At 44.4% G+C, this 24435-nt stretch overlaps 1 protein-coding gene across 6 annotated transcripts; it reads left to right on the top strand.

The window, feature by feature from the left end:
* Nucleotides 1–1429: 1429 nt before the first annotated feature.
* LOC118397294 (eukaryotic translation initiation factor 3 subunit K-like) lies at nt 1430–23837 on the top strand. 6 transcript variants are annotated; one of them, XR_008067819.1, is made up of 14 exons: nt 1431–1606; nt 2239–2337; nt 4938–5058; nt 7822–7899; nt 8329–8395; nt 8491–8568; nt 8706–8831; nt 9094–9181; nt 13877–13932; nt 14454–14535; nt 14781–14852; nt 15159–15245; nt 15904–18798; nt 23670–23837. XR_008067819.1 is itself a non-coding variant. In XM_035791915.2 (8 exons), exons 1-8 carry the CDS (start codon nt 1545–1547, stop codon nt 9123–9125), a joined length of 663 nt encoding a protein of 220 aa, XP_035647808.1. In that variant the 5' UTR covers nt 1431–1544; the 3' UTR covers nt 9126–9234. The 6 variants fall into 6 exon arrangements, 1 of the variants encoding a protein (XP_035647808.1); XR_008067816.1 differs by lacking the exon at nt 15159–15245 and adding an exon at nt 15016–15058; XR_008067818.1 differs by having other exon boundaries at nt 15016–15245.
* The last annotated feature ends 598 nt before the right edge of the window (nt 23838–24435 follow it).

Raw genomic sequence — 24435 nt, 5'->3', positions numbered from 1 at the left:
CTGTCAACGGTGGAACCTTATATAGACAGATGTGTGCCTTTCAAAATCATGTCCAATCAATTGAATTTACAGGTTCTCCAATCAAGTTGTAGAAACATCTCAAGGATGATCAATGGAAACAGGATGCACCTGAGCTCAATTTCCAATCTCCTAGCAAAGGGTCTGAATACTTATGTGAATAAGGTATGTTTTTTTATTTTTTATATACATTTGCAAAAATGTCAACCTGTTTTCGCTTTGTCAATATGGGGTATTGTGTGTAGATTGATGATTTTATTTTTATTTAATACATTTTAGAATAAGGCTAATGTAGAAAAAGAGAAGGGTTCTGAATATTTTCAGAATGCACTGTAGTTCAGGTAACCGTTCAATTAACTATTGTGTTGTAGATGAGTGAGTGCACACATTTTGCACAAGTTGTCACATCATAAATATAGAAATGTATGACATTTAACACCCCGCCCCCTGACTGGTCTTTGCCACCCCCTGTCTGATCATACAAGCGAGCCCACAGTGTGTCTGTCAAAAGCCATAGCACAAACACCCACTGGTGTTAAGACATACACTAAAGTAGGCTCGTCGAACATCTCATTTCAAAATCATGGGCATTAATATGGAGTTGGTCCCCTTTTGCTGCTATAACAGCCTCCACTCTTCTGGGAAGGCTTTCCACTCAATTCCATTCAGCCACAAGATCATTCGTGAGGACGGGCACTGATGTTGGGTGATTAGGCCTGGCTCGTAGTCGGAGTTCCAATTCATCCCAAATGTGTTCGATGGGGTTGAGATTCTTTCACGCCGATCTCGACAAAGCATTTCTGTAAAGTGAGGTCCATTAATTTTGGAAATATGTTCCCAAGTATTTTCACGCAAAATAGAGCAACATGTGATCGTAATGATGTTTTTGTCAAATATTATATGTTTGGGATTATTGCGGTCAAATTGCAGTCTACAAATTATTTATGTTCCGGACCCCTGACCATTCGCTCAAGAAGAAAATCGGCCCGCGGATGAATCTAGTTGCTGATCCCTGCTCTAGGGGTAAATTAGTTCGCTAATTACCACAACTTTAACTATAGCGCATATTACAATGTGAGAACAATAATACATCTACTGATTTTTACAGCAACCAACATTTATCTTCCTAGTTCATACTCCATCACAACAATATAAGGCAGTAAAATGACCATGCATCTGTCATTTTGTTTGTGTAGGAACCAAAGTAATTTTAACCAATGTGGTTCCATCACGTTTACGCTCCTCGGTACATTCACGCCATTCGAAATGTTTGTCGATTATAATATAGTGCATATATTTGGCCATTCGTCTATGCTCACAAATGAAACAGCCTAATTCAACAGATCAGTATGTCTCCAATGCATGTTTCAGAGACATGTCCTGTGGTCCGTCAGTAATCCAACTTCCCGTTCACGTCACCACAGCCCTTTCCGTCATTTTTCTCCCTCCGCGCGCTATCTTTTCGGTCCACGTGCGGATGTCTTAGATTTTACAATCAAAGAGACCGCAATAAGAGTTTGGACCAAATGGCGGCATCATTCGAGCAGATGAGAGCTAACGTGGGAAAGCTATTACGAGGAATTGATAGGTATGGAGACTTGTTTGATAAATACTAGCTGAGCTAGGCCATTCAGTCTGCTCCATATCTGCTGCTACGTAATGCTAGCAACATGTGATTGTTTGAAATTATGCAGAAAGTTGGTTCTGTTTAATTTATTAGACATATCTAACGACGTGCAGGTGTCACAAACCTTTGGCGTACCTAATGTTACTTGTACACGTTAGCTAGCAAGGTACAACTGCTTGTACCGGTAAACTTTAAGCAAACGTTTAACCGCACAACATCCTTTGACAGCTGGTTGGTTGTAAGGCAGATTGATTGGCTCTCTGCCAGTTTTTGCACACCTTGTTGTTGTTAGCTAGCTGTGTCGGCTATCTGAATCCCATGTTTAACCGATGTGAAATGCCGAGCTAGTGAGCGGGGTGCGCGCTAATATCGTTTCAATCGGTGACGTCACTCTCTTTGAGACCTTGACGTAGTGGTTCCCCTTGCTCTGTAAGGGCCGCGACTTTTGTGGAGCGATGAGTAACGATGCTTCGAGTGTGACTTGTCTGTGTGCAGAGGGTCCCTGGTTCGAGCCCGGCTAGTTGCGAGGGGACGGACTCAAGTTAAAATTTAACACATGCCCTTACTGTTACATTGTTTATGATCTCTTTCAGATACAACCCAGAGAACCTGGCAACATTGGAACGCTACGTGGAAACACAAGTTAAAGAAAATGCCTACGACCTAGAGGCCAATTTGGCTATTCTCAAATTGTGAGTCACCCTACCTCTTGACTGTGACTACTGTCACGTTTGTTAGGCTTGTAAAAATAGTTAACTTATGTAGTTCCATTTTCTTGCTAGGTGGTAGGTAGCCCTTGATCATGACTCTCAGTTCCATTACACAAGAGTCATTGGACAAAGGCTTCTTCTGTACAGGGGAGTTTTGTTAAAAAGAGCCCCTGCGCTCAATAAGAAAATGAGCAGGCGTCACTTGCGTCACAGTTTTGGAAACATAAGGAAATTATCTTTCATATCAACAAGAAATAATTTTCAAAAACCAAAATATTAAATTGATACACCTTGATAGGATTCCCACACGACCATATCTCCATATAACATTGCGTGTTTTCACAAGACAGAGGTTGACCACCTGTGCTAATTAGCTATCTAGTAGTGATGTAACGGTACACTGATAATCATAAGTCGCCGGTTCAAATATTTAAGATGAGAGTGCATCAGTCTGCGGGAGCCCAAATCGATCCAAATGGAACATCCATCGGCAAGAAATCCGACTCAAATAAATTGTAAAAAATGGCGTATTCCCAAAATCCTCGAATCTGTTGTGACTGATTTGATGCGTCCTCTTCTTCAACCTATCAAACTGTTACGCATGTATGACATTGATCTTACAAGGCAGATAACTGTGTACAGTGCGAGACTCAGCTGCTCGCGACAATGAGCTGGTTTTACACTGCTAATATTCGTAGACTACATCTCCGAGTCACCTTCAGCGTTCAGATTTTTGTAAAGGCTTTTTGCAATATTAAATCATAAGCTTTATTAATTTGACAACTAATGTATTTTTCTGGGTCGTTGTTACCAAATAAGCTGTAGAAAATTGATTTACCAGTGGAGCTGTGTAGGGTAAAGGACTGGACAACTGCTCATGCATCGAACTGTTGATTGGGGCTTTTTGATTGCCAGGTTCACCGTACGAAATATTGAAACAGTCAGTGCATTTTGGGTTAATTTTTACAGGAACAGTGGTAGATGCTCGGTCTGCGTTATGGCTCAGCTCACACACTACATCATTCACACACAAACACACAGGGCCTCAGAGGAGTCAGGTCAGAGATCTAATTCCTGAGCTCCGTATTAATTTAGAATGGAAAATGAAAGTGTTCATGCAACATTTGTTAGTGCATCGCTTCCCGTTCCACTAGTCAAATCTCACAATCGTTTCAAACGTAGTATCTTTCCTGTGTCGGAGCGCATGTATTTAGATGTGTATTGAATCATGCTTGTAAGGAGAGATGCACATCCCTACTATCTAGCATGCTCCCAACACCTGTGTGTAACTGAAGAAGTCCGGCAGAAACGTTTTGTAACTGAAAAATGTTGGCTGCTACTGTGATAAAGTAGCTTAACCTCTTGGAACCACCATCCGGGATAATTGTCATTAACTACGCTAAATAGCATAGCGCAACGGTCAAACAATCTTACTAGAAAATATTCATATTCATGAAATCACAAGTGAAATATAGTGAAACAAAAGGCTAAGCTGTGTTAATCACCCTGTCGTCTCAGATTTTGAAATGATGCTTTACAGTGAGAACAATAAAAGCGTTTTAAGTTTATCGATATACTAGCAAAACATGTACACCTAGCGGCAGTTAACTTTGTCACAAATCAGAAAAGCAATCAAATTAATCATTTACCTTTGAGCTTCGGGTGTTTCACTCACGAGGCTCCCAGTTAGACAGCAGATGTTCCATAAAGATATTTTTAAATCCACATACCTCCGTTAGTTTGATGCGTTATGCCTAGGAATCCACTGGAAATAGCGTTCACGACAACGCAGACAAATTCCAAATTATATCCATAATATCGACAAACATGGCAAACGTTTTTTATAATCAATCCTCAAGGTGTTTTTCATATCTATTCGATAATATATCAACTGGGACAGTTGGCATTTCACTAGGACCGGGAGGAAAAATGGGTACCTCCTCTGTTTTGCGCAAAAATCACACAGAGCCAACGACTGACCACTTACGCAATGTGGATGTTTACGCTCATTCTTCAAAATAAAGGCCTGAAACTACGTCTAAAGGCTGTAGACGCCTTAGGGAAGCCACAGAATAAGGAATCTTGTTGATATCCCTTTCAATGGGCGATAGGAATGCATAGAAAGACAGGGGTTTCAAAATAAGTCACTTCCTGATTGGATTTTTCTCAGGATTTTGCCTGTAATATCAGTTCTGTTATACTCACAGACAATATTTTTACAGTTTTGGAAACTTTAGTGTTTTTTTTCTATCCTAAGCTGTCAATTATATGCATATTCTAGCCTCTGGTCCTGAGAAATTGGCAGTTTACTTTGGGAATGTTATTTTTTCCAAAAATAAAAATAGTGCCCCCTAGCTTCAAGAGGCAGTAAGTGTGTATTTTAGCATTTGTGAAATTATGTTGATGTGATATGAAGGTATAGGGCTTTGTTTCTAGAACAGTATCGTAATTGAGAACTGATTCACATGTAGATGGCATATTTTGCTATTTTGGCTGCCAGAGCCAGTCTAACTATGATTCTTGGGCTAGCAGAACACCACTCATGGCTATATCAGTGAGATATGCTGTTCTTGTTCCTGCAGGTACCAGTTCAACCCGGCCTACTTCCAGGTCACAGTGACGTCGCAGATTCTGCTCAAGGCCCTGACCAACTTACCACACACAGACTTTACTCTGTGCAAGTGCATGATTGACCAGACACACGTATCCTTTTGGAGCTCAGTATAATCTAGTAGTATAATCCTGCAACAAGTACAATTTGTCCACTTCTGTACTCCCTGTCATTAAAAACATTGACAATCATTTAGGCTTAGGCAGTATTTTATTTAACTAGGCAAGTCGGTTAAGAACAAATTGATATTTACAATGACGGTCTAGGAACAGTGGGTTAAGGTATACTGTATTTGGAAATGCCTACGGTACGTTTTTTTTTTTCCCCAATGCTGTTAACATTTTCTTTTGAAATGTTTTATTTTAATATTTGTAGGTACTTTTTAAGTAAATACTTGTGCAATACGTTGGGAGATAAAGAAGATTGTGTTCTTCATTTCACCTGTCAAGTTTTAGTTATGAAACTTACCGGTAGTCCCCAGTCGTGGTGTTTGTTTTACAATTACACAATGATGAGGGACCGGAGCCTTGTGAGTTAATTGCTGTTGTACAGCACGCGACAGCTGATCAAGTTACAGTATGGAATTCACAACTACATGTTTGCTTGCTAGATATCTTAACTATTAAGTTAACTGTCTAAAATGTGCTAAATGTTCTAGTTGTGCATTTGGTTTATTAACCTGGGCTTCCGAGTTGCGCAGCGGTCTAAGGCACGGCATCTCCGTGCTAGAGGCGTCACTACAGACCATGGTTCGATTCCAGGCTGTATCACAGCCGGCCATGATTAGGAGTCCAAAAGGGCGGCGCACAATTGGCCCAGCGTCGTCCGGTGTAAATAAGAATTTGTTCTCAACAGATTTGCCTAGTTAAATGAGGTTAAATAAATTCAGTATTTAAAAAAGCTAGTTAGCTAAGTGGATTTTGTTTGGTAACCGCAGATAATCCTCTCCTGGATCAAGAGCCTTGCTGTCAATATTTGTTTTGTGCTTGCAAAAAACTTGCTTTTTTTTTTTGTTGCTTGTATAACTTTGAGTTGGGATGTCTGTCCTGCAAATACTTTAGATCAGAGACTGTTCCAAGATGGCATCGCTCTGGGATGTCTGTCTTGATTGTCTTGTCCCTTGTGTATGTATTTATAATCTCAATTTCCATCTACGGACTGAACATGCACCCCTGCAACCCGCCTCACACAATGTGGTACGGGTCTGCTATTTTTATACTTGAGAACCAGAACCCCCCCTTCAGAAGCTATCCAGCTAACTAGCTTGGTTTCTCAAATGACTGCCTCGTCTGGTTCACCAACTACTTCTGAGTTCAGTGTGTCAAATCGGAGGGCCTGTTGTCCAGACCTCTGGCAGTCTGTGGGTGCCACAGGGTTCAATTCTCGGGCCTACTCTTCTCTGTATATATCAATGACGTCGCTCTTGCTGCTGGTGATTCTCTGCTCCACCTCTATGCAAACGACACCATTCTATATACTTCTGGCCCTTGGACACTGTGCTAACAAACCTCCAAACAAGCTTCAGCGCCATACAACACTCCTTCCGTGGCCTCCAACTGCTTTTAAATGCTAGTAAAACTAAGTGCATCCTCTACAACCGATCGCTGCCCGCACCCTCCTGCCCGACTAGTATCACTACTCTAGAATATGTGGACAACTACCAATACCTAGTTGTCTAGTTGGACTGTAAACTCTCCTTCCTGACACTCATTAAGCATCTCTAATCCAAAATTAAATCTAGAATCAGCTTCCTATTTCGCAACGAAGCCTCCTTCACTCATGCTGGCAAGCACCCTCGTAAAACTGACTATCCTGCCGATCCTTGATTTCGGCAATGTCATTTACAAAATAGCCTCTAACACTCTACTCAGCAAATTGAATGCAGTCTATCACAGTGCCATCTGTTTTGTCACCATAGCCCCATATACTACCCACCACTGCTGGCCCTCACTACATATCTGTCGCCAAACCCTGGCTCCAGGTCATCTATAAGTCTTTGCTAGGTAAAGTCCCGCCTTACCTCAACTCCGGTATATTGCACTGGTCATCCCCAAAGCCAACACTTCCTTTGGCCACCTTTCCTTCCAGTTCTCTGCTGCCATTGACTGGAACGAATTGCGAAAATCTCTGAAGCTGGAGACTCATATCTCCCTCTAACTTTAAGCATCATCTGTCAGAGCAGTATACCGATCACTGTACCGGTACACAGCCAATCTGTAAATGGCACCCTCGACTACCTCATCCCCATATTATTACTTACCCTCTTGCTCTTTTGCACCCCAGTACATCTATCACTCCAGTATTAATGATAAATTGTGATTATTTTGTCTCTGGCCTATTTATTGCCTACCTCCCTACTCTTTTACATTTGCACACACTGTACATAGATATTTCTAATTTTCTTCTCTATTGTGTTATCGACTGTCTGTTTGTGTAACTCTTTTTGTTGCACTGCTTTGCTTTATCTTGGTCAGGTTGCAGTTGTAAATGAGAACTTGTTTTCAACTGGCCTATCTGGTTAAATAAAGGTGAAATATATGTATGTGTAATGTATTTTTTTTTAAAGTATAAAATGTTTGCAAAGCACTCATTAGCGTTATCTATGGGATATTACATGTACTTGTTATCATTGCTATCCTCCCTATTACAAAGGCTAATTGGGGTTTGAAAATAGCACCCCTTGTGTTCAGTGCTGGTATTAGAATGCCTGGTATTGCACAAGGTCAATATGAAAGTATGGCAATTTGTGTACCGTCCAAACCTATAATTTGTTTTGGTTGATTTCTGGGGTTTGAGTAATGGTGTGGACATTAGTCTTGTGTGGCCAGTTTGCGCTTTCCTTGACTAGCGTGAAGCAGCAGGAGGAGCGCCCCATTAGGCAGATCCTGTACCTGGGGAACCTCCTGGAGACCTGCCATTTCCAATCCTTCTGGGTATACACAATACAAGCCTTTTTGCCCTGCTCATTTCACTCAACTTTCCAGTCATTGTTAGATAATTTTTGGGATCATATCCTTTTACCTTTTATTTAACTAGGCAAGTCAGTTAAGAACAAATTGAAAATATGAATGACGCCCTCGGAACAGCCTGTTCAGGGGCGGAACAACAGATTTGTACCTTGTCAGTTTGGGGATTTGAACTTGCAACCTTTCGGTTACTAGCTAACCACTAGGCTACCCTGCCACCCCATGGAGCAGTTCCAATCAGAACGTTGAGGTTCAAGCATGACTGTACATTATGACTTGAACTGGAAATGGATGGCTGTGCTAATAGACAACCCCTATCCTGACTTCATTACATCTATATGAAATGTGACCTCCAGTTCTGATTGTATGGTACTCATTCCTTTGTCTGTCACTCAGTCCAGTCTGGAGGAGAACAGGGAATTCATTGATGGCATCACAGGCTTTGAGGACTCAGTGCGCAAGTGTGAGTAGAATATTTGGAAATCAAGTTTAGTTGCCGACTCCATAATATTGCAATTAACGTGATGATGGCTTGTTTAACTGCTGCTCTCTCCACAGTCATCTGCCATGTGGTTGGAATCACATACCAGAACATTGAGCATCGACTTCTGGCTGAGATGCTGGGTGACCCCCTTGGTAAGGCCATTCATTTCAAATGTATATCTTTTGGAGAGTGCTGTCCTATTTATTTCCTTTCTTTGTGACTACAGTGTTAATTATCTAAGTCATATCCCACTTCCCCCTGCTCAGTTGACTTCCTGATCCCCATACAGACACACAGGTAAAGGTGTGGATGAGCAAGTATGGGTGGACGGAGAACGAGGAAGGGCAGATCTTCATCTTTAACCAGGAGGAGAGTGTCAAGCCCAAGAACATTGTTGAAAAGATTGACTTTGAGAGTGAGTGTTTCCTTGTCTTGTTTGCTGGTGTCCAGTGACGTCGCTTTGTTGTCTGTCTGTAGTCACTTTTAGAATACATTTTCAAAGTTCAACTTCCTTCCACCCTCTCCCCCTTGTCAGTGTAGCTTTATGTAACCTAAGACTTTTCATGGAAATACAATTTAGTTGACATTCTTTCCTTTTGTTTTCTCCTGCTCTCCTCTGTCTTCCTCTCCCCCTTTACTCTCCTGTGTTTTCATTTGTTTCTGTCCCTCTTCCACAGGTGTATCCAGCATCATGGCCACATCTCAGTGATATCCAGACACATTGGCACAAACACCCCGACTGCACCAAAATTCAACCAGACAGAAGTACATATACCACAAACCAGCGTTTCACAATAAATGTTAATTATCCATTCATACGCAGGCCCAAAGTGTGCTGATCTTTTCACTGACTACATTGAACTACCCTGTGATGTAAACCTTTTTAAGTCCATTCCAGGGTGGGATTTTTAAAAGTTTTAACCTGTGATAAGATGTGGGTGTGCCTAAGGAGAGTGCTATTTAATCTTTGACTTGGCATGTCAGTAAATTAACACTGTCTGTATCCTTTTCACGCCTGTTCGGAGTGTGGTGACAAATCATCTACATTTTTGCATGCGAGGCCGAATGATCATTTGGTATAATAACTTCACACAAAACATTCCTTAGTCTAATTTATGAAAAAAGTTACACTGAACAAAAATATAAATGCAACAATTTCAAAGATTTTACTGAGTTACAGTTCAAATAAAGACATCAGTTAATTGAAATCAATTCAATAGGCCCTCATCTCAAGGTTTCACGACTGGGAATACAGATGTGTTGGTCAAAGATACTTAAAACAAAAAGTAGAGGCGTGGATCAGAACCTGTCCGTATCTGGTGGGACCACCATTTCCCTACTGCAGCGCAACATCTCCTTCGCGTAGAGTTGATCAGGCTGTTGATTGTGGAATGTTGGTCCTTCCTCTTCAGTGGTTGTGATGCCGGTTGAACGTCACTGCCAAATTCTTTAATAGGATGTTGGGAGGTGGCTTATGGTAGAAAAACTAATTCAATTCTCTGGCAACACCTCTGGTGGACTTCCTGCAGTCAGCATGCAAATTGTACGCACCCTCAACTTGAGACATCTGTGGCATTGTGTTGTGACAACTGCACATTTTGGAGTGTTCTTTTAATGTCCCCAGCACAAGGTGCGGTGCGCCTGTGTAATGATCATGCTATTTAATCAGCTTCTTGATATGCCACAACTGTCTGGTGGATCAATTATCTTGTTAAATAGGAAATATTCACTAACAGGATGTAAACACATTTGTGCTCAAACTTCTGGAGAAATAAGCATTTTGTGCATGTGAAACATTTCTGGGATCTTTTATTTCAGCTCATGAAACATGGGTACAACAATTTACATGTTGCGTTTTATAATTTTGTTTAGTGTATATGACTTGGGTATCATGCAATGACTTAATCATGGGACTGCGAAGTGCGTACGTAAGCGATTCAACTTTCGGGAAGCTGCACGGGTGAGCTACTGTGCAGTATTAAGGGTATGGCCAATGGCCATTTGACAAGGTGAATTTGTTAATGGATAGGAAAGTTGTTAACGGTAACTCCTGGAAAAGTGGATAAAGCAATTGCTTTCAAAAAGTTGTAGGGTTTCGTTGCACACCGTTCTAACTCAACAACAAACAGGCTGTTAGTTTTGTAAGGACATACAGAAGTAATTGCAACAGTAATGACTCCGGTCTCGAATAGGTTCAGCGAAGGCAACAACGGAAGATCTCAGTATGACATTGTTATAACAGTTAAAGCTGAAAAAATATACTAATTCATTAATGAAAATACTCTATTTAAATGAAAACATCTCTTACATAAGTGTATGAATCAAATCATTGGACATACTGTGTTAAGTATAATCACAAAACACTGAGTGATATATTTTCGCTTTCTTTTTTATTTCACCTTTTATTTAACCAGGTAGGCAAGTTGAGAGCAAGTTCTCATTTACAATTGGGACCTGGCCAAGATTAAGTAAAGTAGTTCGACACAACACAGTTACACATGGAGTAAAACAAACAGTCAATAATACAGAAGAATAAGTCCGTATACAATGTGAGCAAATGAGGTGAGAAGGGAGGTAAAGGCAAAAAAAAGGCTATGGTGGCGAAGTAAATACAATATAGCAAGAAAAACACTGGAATGGTAGATTTGCAGTGGAAGAATGTGTGAAGTAGAGGGAACCAATGGGGTGAAAAATAAATACAGTAGGGGATGAGGTAGTTGTTTGGGTTAAATTACAGGTGGGCTATGTACAGGTGCAGTAATCTGTGAGCTGGTGCTTAAAGCTAGTGAGGGAGATAAGTGTTTCCAGTTTCAGAGATTGTTGTAGTTCGTTCCAGTCATTGGCAGCAGAGAACTAGAAGAATAGGTGGGCCAAGGAAGAATTGGTTTTGGGGGTGACCAGTGAGATATACCTACTGGAGCGCATTCTACAGGTGGGTGCTGCTATGGTGACAGAGAGCTGAGATGAGGGGGGACTTTACCTAGCAGGGTCTTGTAGATGACCTGGAGCCAGTGGGTTTGGTGACGAGTATGATGCGAGGGCCAGCCAAAGAGCGTACAGGTCGCAGTGGTGGGTAGTATACGGGGCTTTGTTGACCAAACGGATGGCACTGTGATAGACTGCATCCAATTTGTTGAGTAGGCTATTGGAGGCTATTTTGTAAATGACATCGCCAAAGTCGAGGATCGGTAGGATGGTCAGTTTTACAAGGGTATGTTTGGCAGCTTGAGTGAAGGATGCTTTATTGCGAAATAGGAAGCCAATTCTAGATTTAACATTGGATTGGAGATGTTTGATGTGAGTCTGGAAGGAGAGTTTACAGTCTAACCAGACACCGAGGTACTTGTAGTTGACAAAGGGTAGACGGATGTCTCACCTGGACAGTTATTTTCAATGCATGACAAATGCAGGTTTTGAGGGGTGTGTCATATACTGTACTAATCTTCAAGGTCTTATAGACGTGCTAAGAATCATGCATGTACTGACAATAGCCATAACAATACACCCACAGATGCATATAAACTCAGAAAAAAATAAACATCCTCTCACTGTCAACTGCACTTATTTTCAGCAAACTTAACGTGTAAATATTTGTATGAACATAAGATTCAACAAGTGAGACATAAACTGAACAAGTTCCACAGACATGTGACTTAACAGAAATGGAATAATGTGTCCCTGAACAAGAATTAAAAGTAACAGTCAGTATCTGGTGTGGCCACCAGCTGCATTAAGTACTGCAGTGCATCTCCTCATGAACTGCACCATATTTACCAGTTCTTGCTGTGTGATGTTACCCCACTCTTCCACCAAGGCACCTACAAGTTCCCTGACATTTCTGTGGAGAATGGCCCTAACCCTCACCCTCCGATCCAACAGGTTCCAGACTTGCTCTGAGGGATTGAGATCCGGGCTCTTCGCTGGCCATGCCAGAACACTGACATTCCTGTCTTGCAGGAAATCACGCACAGAACGAGCAGTATGGCTGGTGACATTGTCATGCTGGAGGGTCATGTCAGGATGAGCCTGTAGGAAGGGTACCACATGAGGGAGGAGGGTGTCTTCCCTGTAACGCACAGCGTTGAGATTGCCTGCAATGACAACAAGCTCAGTCCGATGATGCTGTGACACCGCCCCATCCACCTCCAAATCGATCCCGCTCCAGAGTATTCTCGGTGTAACGCTCATTCCTTCAACGATAAACGCGAATCCGACCATCACCCCTGGTGAGACAAAACCGCGACTCGTCAGTGAAGAGCACTTTTTGCCAGTCCTGTCTGGTCCAGCGACAGTGGGTTTGTGCCCATAGGCGACGTTGTTGCCAGTGATGTCTGGTGAGGACCTGCCTTACAACAGACCTACAAGCCCTCAGTCCAGCCTCTCTCTGCCTATTGCCATCCTGTACCTGTCCCGCAGGTGTGACGTTCAGATGTATCGATCCTGTGCAGGTGTTGTTACACGTGGTCTGCCATTGCGAGGATGATCGGCTGTCTGTCCTGTCTCCCTGTAGCGCTGTCTTAGGCATCTCACAGTACGGACATTGCAATTTATTGCCCTGGCCACATCTGCAGTCCTCATGCCTCCTTGCAGCATGCCTAAGGCACGTTCACGCAGATGAGCAGGGACCCTGGGCATCTTTATTTTGGTGCTTTTCATAGTCAATAGAAAGGCCTCTTTAGTGTCCTAAGTTTTCATAACTGTGACCTTAATTGCCTACCGTCTGTAAGCTGTTAGTGTCTTAACGACTGTTCCACAGGTGCATGTTCATGAATTGTTTATGGTCATTGAACAAGTATGGGAAACAAGTGTTTAAACCCTTTATAATGATGATCATAGGTGGGTGCTATGAATTATCAGAGAGAACAGAAAACCAGCAGGCTGTTGAATACCCCTGCCATAGCACAACACTATATGAATACTGGCCTTGGATTGAAGACTTCTGTGTTAGGGCAGGATTAGGTCATAGTGATGTTATCTTCAGAAGGCGTAGCCAATTGTCAAGCTGTCATGGCTAAATGTGAGGAAAAAAAACCACCCTGGGCAATGTTTCCATACATTATGAACATCCAATCCCTGGACTGGACAGAGCCAAGTCTGTTAGGTTGTTTTTTTGTCATGAAGACACAAAGGTCTCCTTGCCTTCTTGTATACATGTTGTATTCACTTTGTTACTCTCCATTGAAGATGGAGCATTGGGTCAAAACGCCTGTCACCATAGATCTAGGCACTTTTTTCAGTTTATTTGTGGTAGGCCTAGTAGTGATCAGTCAATCTTAAATCATAAAAGCAACAGTGAGGACCAGTGGGTTAAAGTCTCTACACTACTTTAGATTATGTAAACAGAGTACATTTATGTCCCTGGTATGTTGTTATCCACTTCATCTTACCCAGTAAAGGGGACACTCAGCTAAATGTTTGTTAAGAGGCGTGTTGTGTTTTGCTTTCTCTCCCTTCTCCCAGGATATCTGCCCTTCAGCACAGATCATAGTGGATGGACGTGTGTCAGCGAGTTCTGAGTAAGTGGAACATGCCGTGTGTTTGTTGCCCGACGCAGTGTCTTTTCACCTGCCTCCTTACATATTAGGGCCCTGTTCAATCCGCAATGCGGAAGTTCAGCTTTACAGCGTGATTGAAATTTAAAGGCAATGTTCCCGCTTTGCTGGAGGCTTCATTCACCGTTAACACTGCATATGTCTGCTGGGAAATGACCTTCAATTCTTCTATGGAATATGTAACGCTTCAGCTTTACTGATTGAATAGAGCCCGTAGTCTTGTTTCCAGCCATTGCAGTACCACAATAAACTGGGATGCGGTTGATCTGTTTCCTTATTACCCAAAGTTTTCTCCCATTGTCTCCCATAGTTCTACCCAAGAGTACAGAATTGCTTTGACATCATGAATGAATTGAATGTCTGACATACTGTACAGTAAACGCCAGTTGGCCATCATCAAACTACTTACCCAGTGAAGTGAATGTGATATATAATATACCTTTCTTTACCTGTTCCTCTGTCCTCCTCTGCTCTCTGTTGATTAGATGACTGCTGGTTCCTGTCTGCGGTGGCGTCCCTCTCCATGCATCGCCCGCTGAGAGTTACAATGGCAGCTTTTACTTCCAGGTCAGCTTCAGGACGTTAAGCACACCTAATTAGGCTGTCATTATCTGTCAAGGGTTGTTGAATTTGCACTCCTGTATATAGGAGATATGGGCGAATAACTATTTAGTTGGAGTTTGTTGATGCCCATCTCTGGGATTAAAATGAAAACCTGTGTGTGTTTACCTGTCTGTAGTTCTGCAATACGACGAGTGGGATAAGGTGAAGGTTGACATGTGTTGTGTGTGTGGGGGTTGATTTTCCCACAGGGCCCCCTTGAGCAGAGAAATGAGTTTGGAATCATGTCCAGTCATGCCTACTCTGTAACCGGGATTGAACAAGTAAGACTACCCCCTCTGCTGGATACTAAGCACTGTTGTCAAATTCACGCTCATATTCATGACTGCACACCAAGGCCGACAGTGTCCAAATGCCGCCAGCCAAAACCTGCACACATACATTGGTGTTGGGTTTCCTGTGTTTAATAGTCAAATATGTTTTCAGGTTGGGCGACTCTCTGTCTCCCCCCACTCCTCCATTCCCTCAGGTGAAGACTATGTCCTGTGTGTGTGTGTGTGCGTGCGTGCGTGTGCGTGCGTGCGTGCGTGTGCGTGCGTGCGTGCATGCTTGGGGCGGGTTCCTCAAAGTGTTTGTCCAAAGGCCTGAGTGGAGTTGTCCGTGAGGAAGGGCAGAAGTGTCTGGACAGGGTTCAGAAGGAGGATCGGGGCGTTTCGGTAAGTGGACCTTCGTAGACTCTCACTTTGTGCCTCCATACTTCACCTGTTCTCATATATTAATAACCTCTCTCTCCCTTTACTCTCTGTCTGTCTCGCCCCCTCGCTCTTTCTCCATCTCCCCCTTCTCTCCCTCAGGACGGCGGTGTCAGACTTCTGTCGGAACTTGGACGCGGTGGAGGTGTTTCACCTGAGTGAGGAGACCCTGAGCGAGCCAGGCGCCACACATAGACCATGGAACTGCACAGAGTTCTGACGGAAGTCTAACACCACCATCCTGAGGGGGAGAGAAGGGGGAAGAAAGAGAAGGGGGAAGAAAGAGATAGGGGGAGGGAAGGGGGAAGAAATAGAGAGGGGGAGGGAAGGGGGAAGAAATAGAGAGGGGGAGAGAAGGGGGAAGAAAGAGAGAGGGGGAAGATAGAGAGAGGGGGAGAACTGGGTACCACACATCTCCACCGGGGGTTCCCCCAGAGGGGGTAAGACAAGGCGCAATCCTACTGACCCACACACACACACAACTATGACATAAAGATGAATTTGGTCATACATAATCTGAGAAGAATAGATTGATATCCATGTGTTTCCCTTATTGTACATAAATAGTTAGTAATGTACATATTGCACATAATCTTTATGTACTGGATATGTATGTGTCCAGGCTGGTTCTGCCAGAACCCTCAGTTCCACTTGACCAAGTTGGAGGAGGACAATGACCCCAGTGACCTTGAGCTGACCTGTTCCTTCCTGGTGGCCCTCATGCAGAAGCACCAGAGACTTAGAGGAGTCCACCTGGGCATCGGCCTGGATACCCACACACCTGCACATGAACGTATGCACACGTACACAAACACACCCAACAGGAAATACAACCAGAGTAGATTTAAATGAGCCACAGTAAATGTGAGAGAGAAAAGAAGAGAGGAACAAGTGAGGGAATATTTGAGTGTGGCAGCATATTTCTCAGTGTGGAAATGTGTGCACACCCTACGGTATCTAACCCTCTCTTCCCAGGCATGCTCAGAGTGTGCTTACCTGTCCTCTCTGGACCTGAGCTTGCTCCGCCCACTCATCAGCACCTGGAGGTGGTGATTCGTGGTCGCCTGGCACCCGGCCATTATGTCATCATCCCCTCCACCCCGGAGACCAATCAACAGGGAGAGTTAATTCTGTGGGCGTTGACAGAAAAGTGACTGGACCAGTCCATGACTGGAGGTTGGAGGAAGAGTTACCTATGATATATGTTAAAGTATCAGGGCACTCAGTCAAGAAAAGGCTCTCTAAATTACACTGAGTTTACAAAACATGAGGAACACCTACTCTTTCCATGACATAGACTGACCAGGTGAATCCAGGTGAAAGCTATGATCCCTTACTAATGTCTCTTGTTAAATCCACTTCAATCAGTGTAGATGAAGTGGGAAGACAGTTTAAAGAAGGATTGTTAAGTCTTGGGACAATTGAGAATGTGTGTCATTCAGGGGGTGAATGGGCAAGACAAAATATTGAAGTGCCACCGGTTTGTGTGTCAAAAACTGCTTCACTGTTGTGTTTTTCACACACAACAGTTTCCCGTGTGTATCAAGAATGGTCCACCTCCCAAAGGACATCCAGCCAACATGACAACTGTGAGAAGCATTGATGTCAACATGGGCCAGCATCCTTGTGGAACGCTTTCGACACCTTGTAGAGTCCATGCCTCGACGAAATAAAGCTGTTTTGAGGGCAATAGGGGGGGTGTAACTCAATATTAGGAGAAGCACGGCACTGATAGAAGCCCTACAGGTAGAATTCATGGCATGCTATTGAAGTCCAAAGTATCCACATTCTATCACCCCCTGTTGAGTGTCTGTGATGTGACTAAATGGTCCTGTGTGTTTCACTGTGGATCTCCCTGTCGGCTCTCCTGAAGCCACACGACAGCTCTTTGAAGAAGCACCGCAACAAGGTGAGAACACCACCTCCGTGTAGTAGGTTGCATGTAAACTCTTCCATTCTAGCCTGAGATATGCATTTACTCTCCAAACTTTTTCCTAACCTCCCAGCGAAAGGGGAGTGTCGACCTTTGGAGCTTCTCAACCTGCTAACAACGGCCATAAAATGCGGAGGTAAGGGTTTGGCTCCAAACACGGACACCTATCCTCGCTCAAAAATGGGAGCCAAGACACACCTTTTGTGTACACACTTCCCCTTTTACAACATTGCCTCGTCCACATGCATCTTGGAGATTCTGGAGAGCTGTACGAATCCCTCTGCTGATTTAGTAGTCTTCCATAAGCCATAACCACTGTGGGAACATTCAGGAAGAATTTACGTCACTGCAGGAGGAGGTTTTAACTTTTCCTAACTGATGTTTTGTCTGTGTGGAACAAAATAATCTGGTCCTGGAGCACTGCAAGGGCTTTGTGGTCCTCATGCATGTATCCTTTCTCTTGGGGAAAGAAATACATGTATGGCTGAACCAGTGTGCATCATGTCTCAGCATGGCTATATGGTTAGTAGTTGATATAGATCAATAGCCATGTTAATATAGGTTAAATGTATGCCAGATTCTGGTGTAGCGGTCTAAGCGCATATGTGCCCCCTGGCGATACGGGGTTCGAGCCACGGCGTGGCCGATTGTTTGAAGGTCATAGCTCCCCCCAAAAAAGGGCTATGCAATGTGTAACGTTACACACATGCCATGTATGTACATAGACATACAAAGGTAGGGTAACTTGTCCACCATGACCTCACTTGGTCTGCTGATCTACCAAGACCTTCATTTTGTCATGCGTTTTTGATGGAACATTCCCTTGACTGCAGTGTCAACCCAGAGTCGGGGGTTAGCTCACTGTGCTCTAGGCACTGTGGGACAAGATCAGGAAATGTAAATGGACGATAAGGTCTAAACCATACTAGACCGTCTGTCAGTGGAAGGTTTACAGTTTCAATCATTCTGTTCTTTCAAAATGATGAGAAGTTTGGACAATAGTTTGATTGGCTAAAGCATGCTTTGTGTCTTGGATGTCTAATTTGGATTGGCTAAAGGAAATATTATAGTGACTTGTGACTTCTGATTCAATCATGTGTCACTGAGCTAATTCAATCACACGACCTGTTGCGATGCATGTGAAGTGATTGAATTATATTTGTCTGAAAAGATTATGCTGGCCTTGATCTTCCACTTAACAAAAGGATATATTCATGACATTTGACAATAACAAATCCCAGTTGCTGGAGTACCCTGAAGTCTCACCTGCCTCGAAAGCTGCAGGTAGGACACACTTATGATATCACAAGCTTCCATTGGTGCCTTTTAGGGGGCACCAAAACACCATTCTTCATGTTCAGTCCCTATTGGTCCATATGAACAGTATGCCAACAGCATCTACACTGCTGAAACAGCAGGGGATGTGGTTGAACATGAATTGATCTGTGTTCGTTTGGTCTGGTCTAGGCATGGCGGTGGATGACTTCGTCCTGCAGCTGATTGGCCTGCGCAACACGGAGCCGGACATGACATTCAGTTACCCCGGTTTCCTTTACCTGCTGATGGAACTGGACAACATGATCCGTAAGTGAGGACAGAGGTGTAGAGAAGGGTGTGGTCCAACAAAGGGCTGAAAATAGGAATTTAGGAAGACTAATTGATGTGGGATTTAAAATGAGTGAAGATAAATGGAAGAGAGGTTGTGATGTTACTTTTGGGGTGCACTTAGGATCTACATTTTATAAAATAATTATCATGCAAGAGCAAAATGTGTGTGTGTGGGGGGGGGGGGCTAATTGGTCCGATTCATCATATTTTGTCCGTTCATAGATACATTTCAAGACTTTGTATGACATTGTGGGAATGGGGACCATGTCAGTCAGCTACAGATAGGTAAGAGCATTCAGGACAGATGATCCAAATCTACTCTTTTTCTCACAGCCTACTTATCATGCAGAATTAACAAAAATCTGCTTTTGCATATGATCACACATATCCAGTGGTGTAAAGTACTTAAGTAAAAATACTTTAAAGTACTACTTAAGTCGTTTTTTGGGGGTATCTGCGCTTTACTTTAATATTTATATTTTCGTCAACACTTTCTACTTCATACATTTCCCCGACAACCAAAAGTGCTAGTTACATTTTGAATGCTTGGCAGGACAGGAAAATGGACAAATTCAAGCACATATCAAGAGAACACATGGTCATCCCTACTGCCCCTGACCTGGTGGACTCACTAAACACATGGTCATCCCTACTGCCCATGACCTGGTGGACTCACTAAACACATGGTCATCCCTACTGCCTCTGACCTGGTGGACTCACTAAACACATGGTCATCCCTACTGCCCCTGACCTGGTGGACTCACTAAACACATGGTCATCCCTACTGCCCCTGACCTGGTGGACTCACTAAACACATGGTCATCCCTACTGCCCCTGACCTGGTGGACTCACTAAACACATGGTCATCCCTACTGCCCCTGACCTGGTGGACTCACTAAACACATGGTCATCCCTACTGCCCCTGACCTGGTGGACTCACTAAACACATGGTCATCCCTACTGCCTCTGACCTGGTGGACTCACTAAACACATGGTCATCCCTACTGCCCCTGACCTGGTGGACTCACTAAACACATGGTCATCCCTACTGCCTCTGACCTGGTGGACTCACTAAACACATGGTCATCCCTACTGCCCCTGACCTGGTGGACTCACTAAACACATGGTCATCCCTACTGCCCCTGACCTGGTGGACTCACTAAACACATGGTCATCCCTACTGCCCCTGACCTGGTGGACTCACTAAACACATGGTCATCCCTACTGCCCCTGACCTGGTGGACTCACTAAACACATGGTCATCCCTACTGCCCCTGACCTGGTGGACTCACTAAACACATGGTCATCCCTACTGCCTCTGACCTGGTGGACTCACTAAACACATGGTCATCCCTACTGCCCCTGACCTGGTGGACTCACTACATTTACATTTACATTTAAGTTCATTTAGCAGACGCTCTTATCCAGAGCGACTTACAAATTGGTGCATTCACCTTATGACATCCAGTGGAACAGCCACTTTACAATAGTGCATCTAAATCTTTTAGGGGGGTGAGAAGGGATCCTATCCTAGGTATTCCTTAAAGGTGGGGTTTCAGGTGTCTCCGGAAGGTGGTGATTGACTCCGCTGTCCTGGCGTCGTGAGGGAGTTTGTTCCACCATTGGGGGGCCAGAGCAGCCAGTTTTGACTGGGCTGAGCGGGAACTGACTTCCCAGTGGTAGGGAGGCGAGCAGGCCAGAGGTGATGACAGTGCTCTTGTTTGGGTGTAGGGCCTGAAGAGCCTGGAGGTACTGAGGTGGTTCCCCTCAGCTCCGTAGGCAAGCACCATGGTCTTGTAGCGGATGCGAGCTTCAACTGGAAGCCAGTGGAGAGAGCGGAGGAGCGGGGTGACGTGAGAGAACTTGGGAAGGTTGAACACCAGACTGACATTCTGGATGAGTTGTAGGGGTTTAATGGCACAGGCAGGGAGCCCAGCCAACAGCGAGTTGCAGTAATCCAGGCATGACAAGTGCCTGGATTAGGACCTGCGCCGCTTCCTGTGTGAGGCAGGGACTCTGCGGATGTTGTAGAGCATGAACCTACAGGAACGGGCCACCGCCTTGATGTTAGTTGAGAACGACAGGGTGTTGTCCAGGATCACGCCAAGGTTCTTAGCGCTCTGGGAGGAAGACACAATGGAGTTGTCAACCGTGATGGCGAGATCATGGAACGGGCAGTCCTTCCCCGGGAGGAAGAGCAGCTCCGTCTTGCCGAGGTTCAGCTTGAGGTGGTGATCCGTCATCCACACTGATATGTCTGCCAGACATCGCCACCTGGTCATCAGAAGGGGAAAGGAGAAGATTAATTGTGTGTCGTCTGCATAGCAATGATAGGAGAGACCATGTGAGGTTATGACAGAGCCAAGTGACTTGGTGTATAGCGAGAATAGGAGAGGGCCTAGAACAGAGCCCTGGGGGACACCAGTGGTGAGAGCGCGTGGTGAGGAGACAGATTCTCGCCACGCCACCTGGTAGGAGCGACCTGTCAGGTAGGACGCAATCCAAGCGTGGGCGCGCCGGAGATGCCCAACGGAGAGGGTGGAGAGGAGGATCTGATGGTTCACAGTATCGAAGGCAGCCGATAGGTCTAGAAGGATGAGAGCAGAGGAGAGAGAGTTAGCTTTAGCAGTGCGGAGCGCCTCCGTGATACAGAGAAGAGCAGTCTCAGTTGAATGACTAGTCTTGAAACCTAACTGATTTGGATCAAGAAGGTCATTCTGAGAGAGATAGCGGGAGAGCTGGCCAAGGACGGCACGTTCAAGAGTTTTGGAGAGAAAAGAAAGAAGGGATACTGGTCTGTAGTTGTTGACATCGGAGGGATCGAGTGTAGGTTTTTTCAGAAGGGGTGCAACTCTCGCTCTCTTGAAGACGGAAGGGACGTAGCCAGCGATCAGGGATGAGTTGATGAGCAGGTGAGGTAAGGGAGAAGGTCTCCGGAAATGGTCTGGAGAAGAGGGGAGGGGGTAGGGTCAAGCGGGCAGGTTGTTGGGCGGCCGGCCGTCACAAGACGCGAGATTTCATCTGGAGAGAGAGGGAGAAAGAGGTCAGAGCACAGGGTAGGGCAGTGTGAGCAGAACCAGCGGTGTCGTTTGACTTAGCAAACGAGGATCGGAGTCGACCTTCTTTTCAAAATGGTTGACGAAGTCATCTGCAGAGAGGGAGGAGGGGGGGGGGAGGAGGATTCAGGAGGGAGGAGAAGGTGGCAAAGAGCTTCCTAGGGTTAGAGGCAGATGCTTGGAATTTAGAGTGGTAGAAAGTGGCTTTAGCAGCAGAGACAGAGGAGGAAAATGTAGAGAGGAGGGAGTGAAAGGATGCCAGGTCCGCAGGGGGCGGGTTTTCCTCCATTTCCGCTCGGCTGGAGCCCTGTTCTGTGAGCTCGCAATGAGTCGTCGAGCCACGGAGCGGGAGGGAGGACCGAGCCGGCCTGGAGGATAGGGGACATAGAGAGTCAAAGGATGCAGAAAGGGAGGAGAGGAGGGTTGAGGCAGAATCAGGAGATAGGTTGGAGAAGGTTTGAGCAGAGGGAAGAGATGATAGGATGGAAGAGGAGAGAGTGGCGGGGAGAGAGCGAAGGTTGGGACGGCGCGATACCATCCAGTAGGGGCAGTGTGGGAAGTGTTGGATGAGAGCGAGAGGGAAAAGGATACAAGGTAGTGGTCGGAGACTTGGAGGAGTTGCAATGAGGTTAGTGGAAGAACAGCATCTAGTAAAGATGAAGCGTATTGCCTGCCTTGTGAGTAGGGGGGAAGGTGAGAGGGTGAGGTCAAAAGAGGAGAGGAGTGGAAAGAAGGAGGCAGAGAGGAATGAGTCAAGGTAGACGTGGGGAGGTTAAAGTCGCCCAGAACTGTGAGAGGTGAGCCGTCCTCAGGAAAGGAGCTTATCAAGGCATCAAGCTCATTGATGAACTCTCCGAGGAACCTGGAGGGCGATAAATGATAAGGATGTTAAGCTTGAAAGGGCTGGTAACTGTGACAGCATGGAATTCAAAGGAGGCGATAGACAGATGGGTAAGGGGAGAAAGAGAGAATGACCACTTGGGAGAGATGAGGATCCCTGACCAGAAGCTCTCGGGGTGGGCGGACGAAAAGAGCAGTAGGAGTAGCAGTGTTATCTGTGGTGATCCATGTTTCCGTCAGTGCCAAGAAGTCGAGGGACTGGAGGGAGGCATAGGCTGAGATGAACTCTGCCTTGTTGGCCGCAGATCGGCAGTTCCAGAGGCTACCGGAGACCTGGAACTCCACGTGGGTCGTGCGCGCTACCTGGGTGGAACTCATTACGCGGTGGGGTCCATGGTCTGTGAGAGGAGAGAAGACATAGTTGACAGGCTGGGACCACCAGATTAGGTAGCAAGAATCTTATTGACTAAAATGATTAAAATGATACAGTACTGCTGAAGTAGGCTAGCTGGCAGTGGCTCCTAAATACACTAAATACATGGTCATCCCTACTGCCCCTGACCTGGTGGACTCACTAAACACATGCATCTTTTGTAAATAATGTCTGAGTGTGGGACTGTGCCCCAGGCTGTCCATACATTTTAAAAACAAGAAAATGGTGCTGTTTGCTTTGCTAAGTATAAGGAATTTTATACTTAAGTATATTTGCGCAATTACATGTACTTTTTATACTTTACATTTAAAACCAAATACTTTAAAACTTTTACTCAAGTAGTATTTTACTGGCTGACTTTCACTTTTACTCGAGTAACTTTTTATGAAGGTATCTATACTTTTACTCAAGTATGACAATTGGGTACTTTTTTCCACCTCTGCACATATCCACATAGGCCTGGATAGCCATTTAAATAGATATTGATTTGATGTGTCTCACCCTTTTTCTGGTTGTAGTGGCTCCACATGACGATATACAACTGACGATGGCTCCACATGACGATGTACAGTACAACTGACCCGATGTGCAACTGATCCAATCTCACTGGATTTCAGCCCCTCCTCCGCCTGTTCAACTGGTTTTTGTTGCAATATTGTTTTAAATAAAAATTTACCGTAGATTCACTTTGAAATAAAGACTTCTAGTTATTTGTTCCGAACATCAGATTTGAGTCATTCCATAACAATGCTATGTCATCATAACAACTAAGTGCATGCTGTCATTTTGTTAACTTTCTGTTGCCTCCTTTTCAGCAGACTGAATAAGTGTAGAGAAGAGGAGTTTGACACTGGGAATGTTTTGAGAAATGTTTATTCTGCAGAGAGACCTTGACTTTTGGTATGTGTAAATATCCGCTTCAAAGCATCACTCTCTATGGACGGTCAAAAGTTTGGAAACACCAACTCATTCCATGGTTTTTCTTTATTTTTTACTATTTTCTACATTGAAGAATAATAGTTATGACATCAGAACTATGAAATAACATATATGGAATCATGTAGTAACCAAAAAAGTGTTTTATTTTATATTTCAGATTCTTCAAAGTAGCCACCCTTTGCCTTGATGACACTCTTGGCATTCTCTCAACCAGCTTCATGAGGAATGCTTTTTCAACAATCTTGAAGGAGTTCCCACATATGCTGAGCACTTGTTGGCTGCTTTTCCTTCACTCTGCAGTCCAACTCATCTCAAACCATCTCAATTGGGTTGAGATCAGGTCAT

The sequence above is a fragment of the Oncorhynchus keta genome, chromosome 18, assembly GCF_023373465.1.
Source record: "Oncorhynchus keta strain PuntledgeMale-10-30-2019 chromosome 18, Oket_V2, whole genome shotgun sequence".
NCBI classification, from domain to species: domain Eukaryota; kingdom Metazoa; phylum Chordata; class Actinopteri; order Salmoniformes; family Salmonidae; genus Oncorhynchus; species Oncorhynchus keta.
The sequence above is the reverse complement of the archived record's forward strand: the minus strand, read 5'-3'. Positions and strand labels throughout refer to the sequence as shown.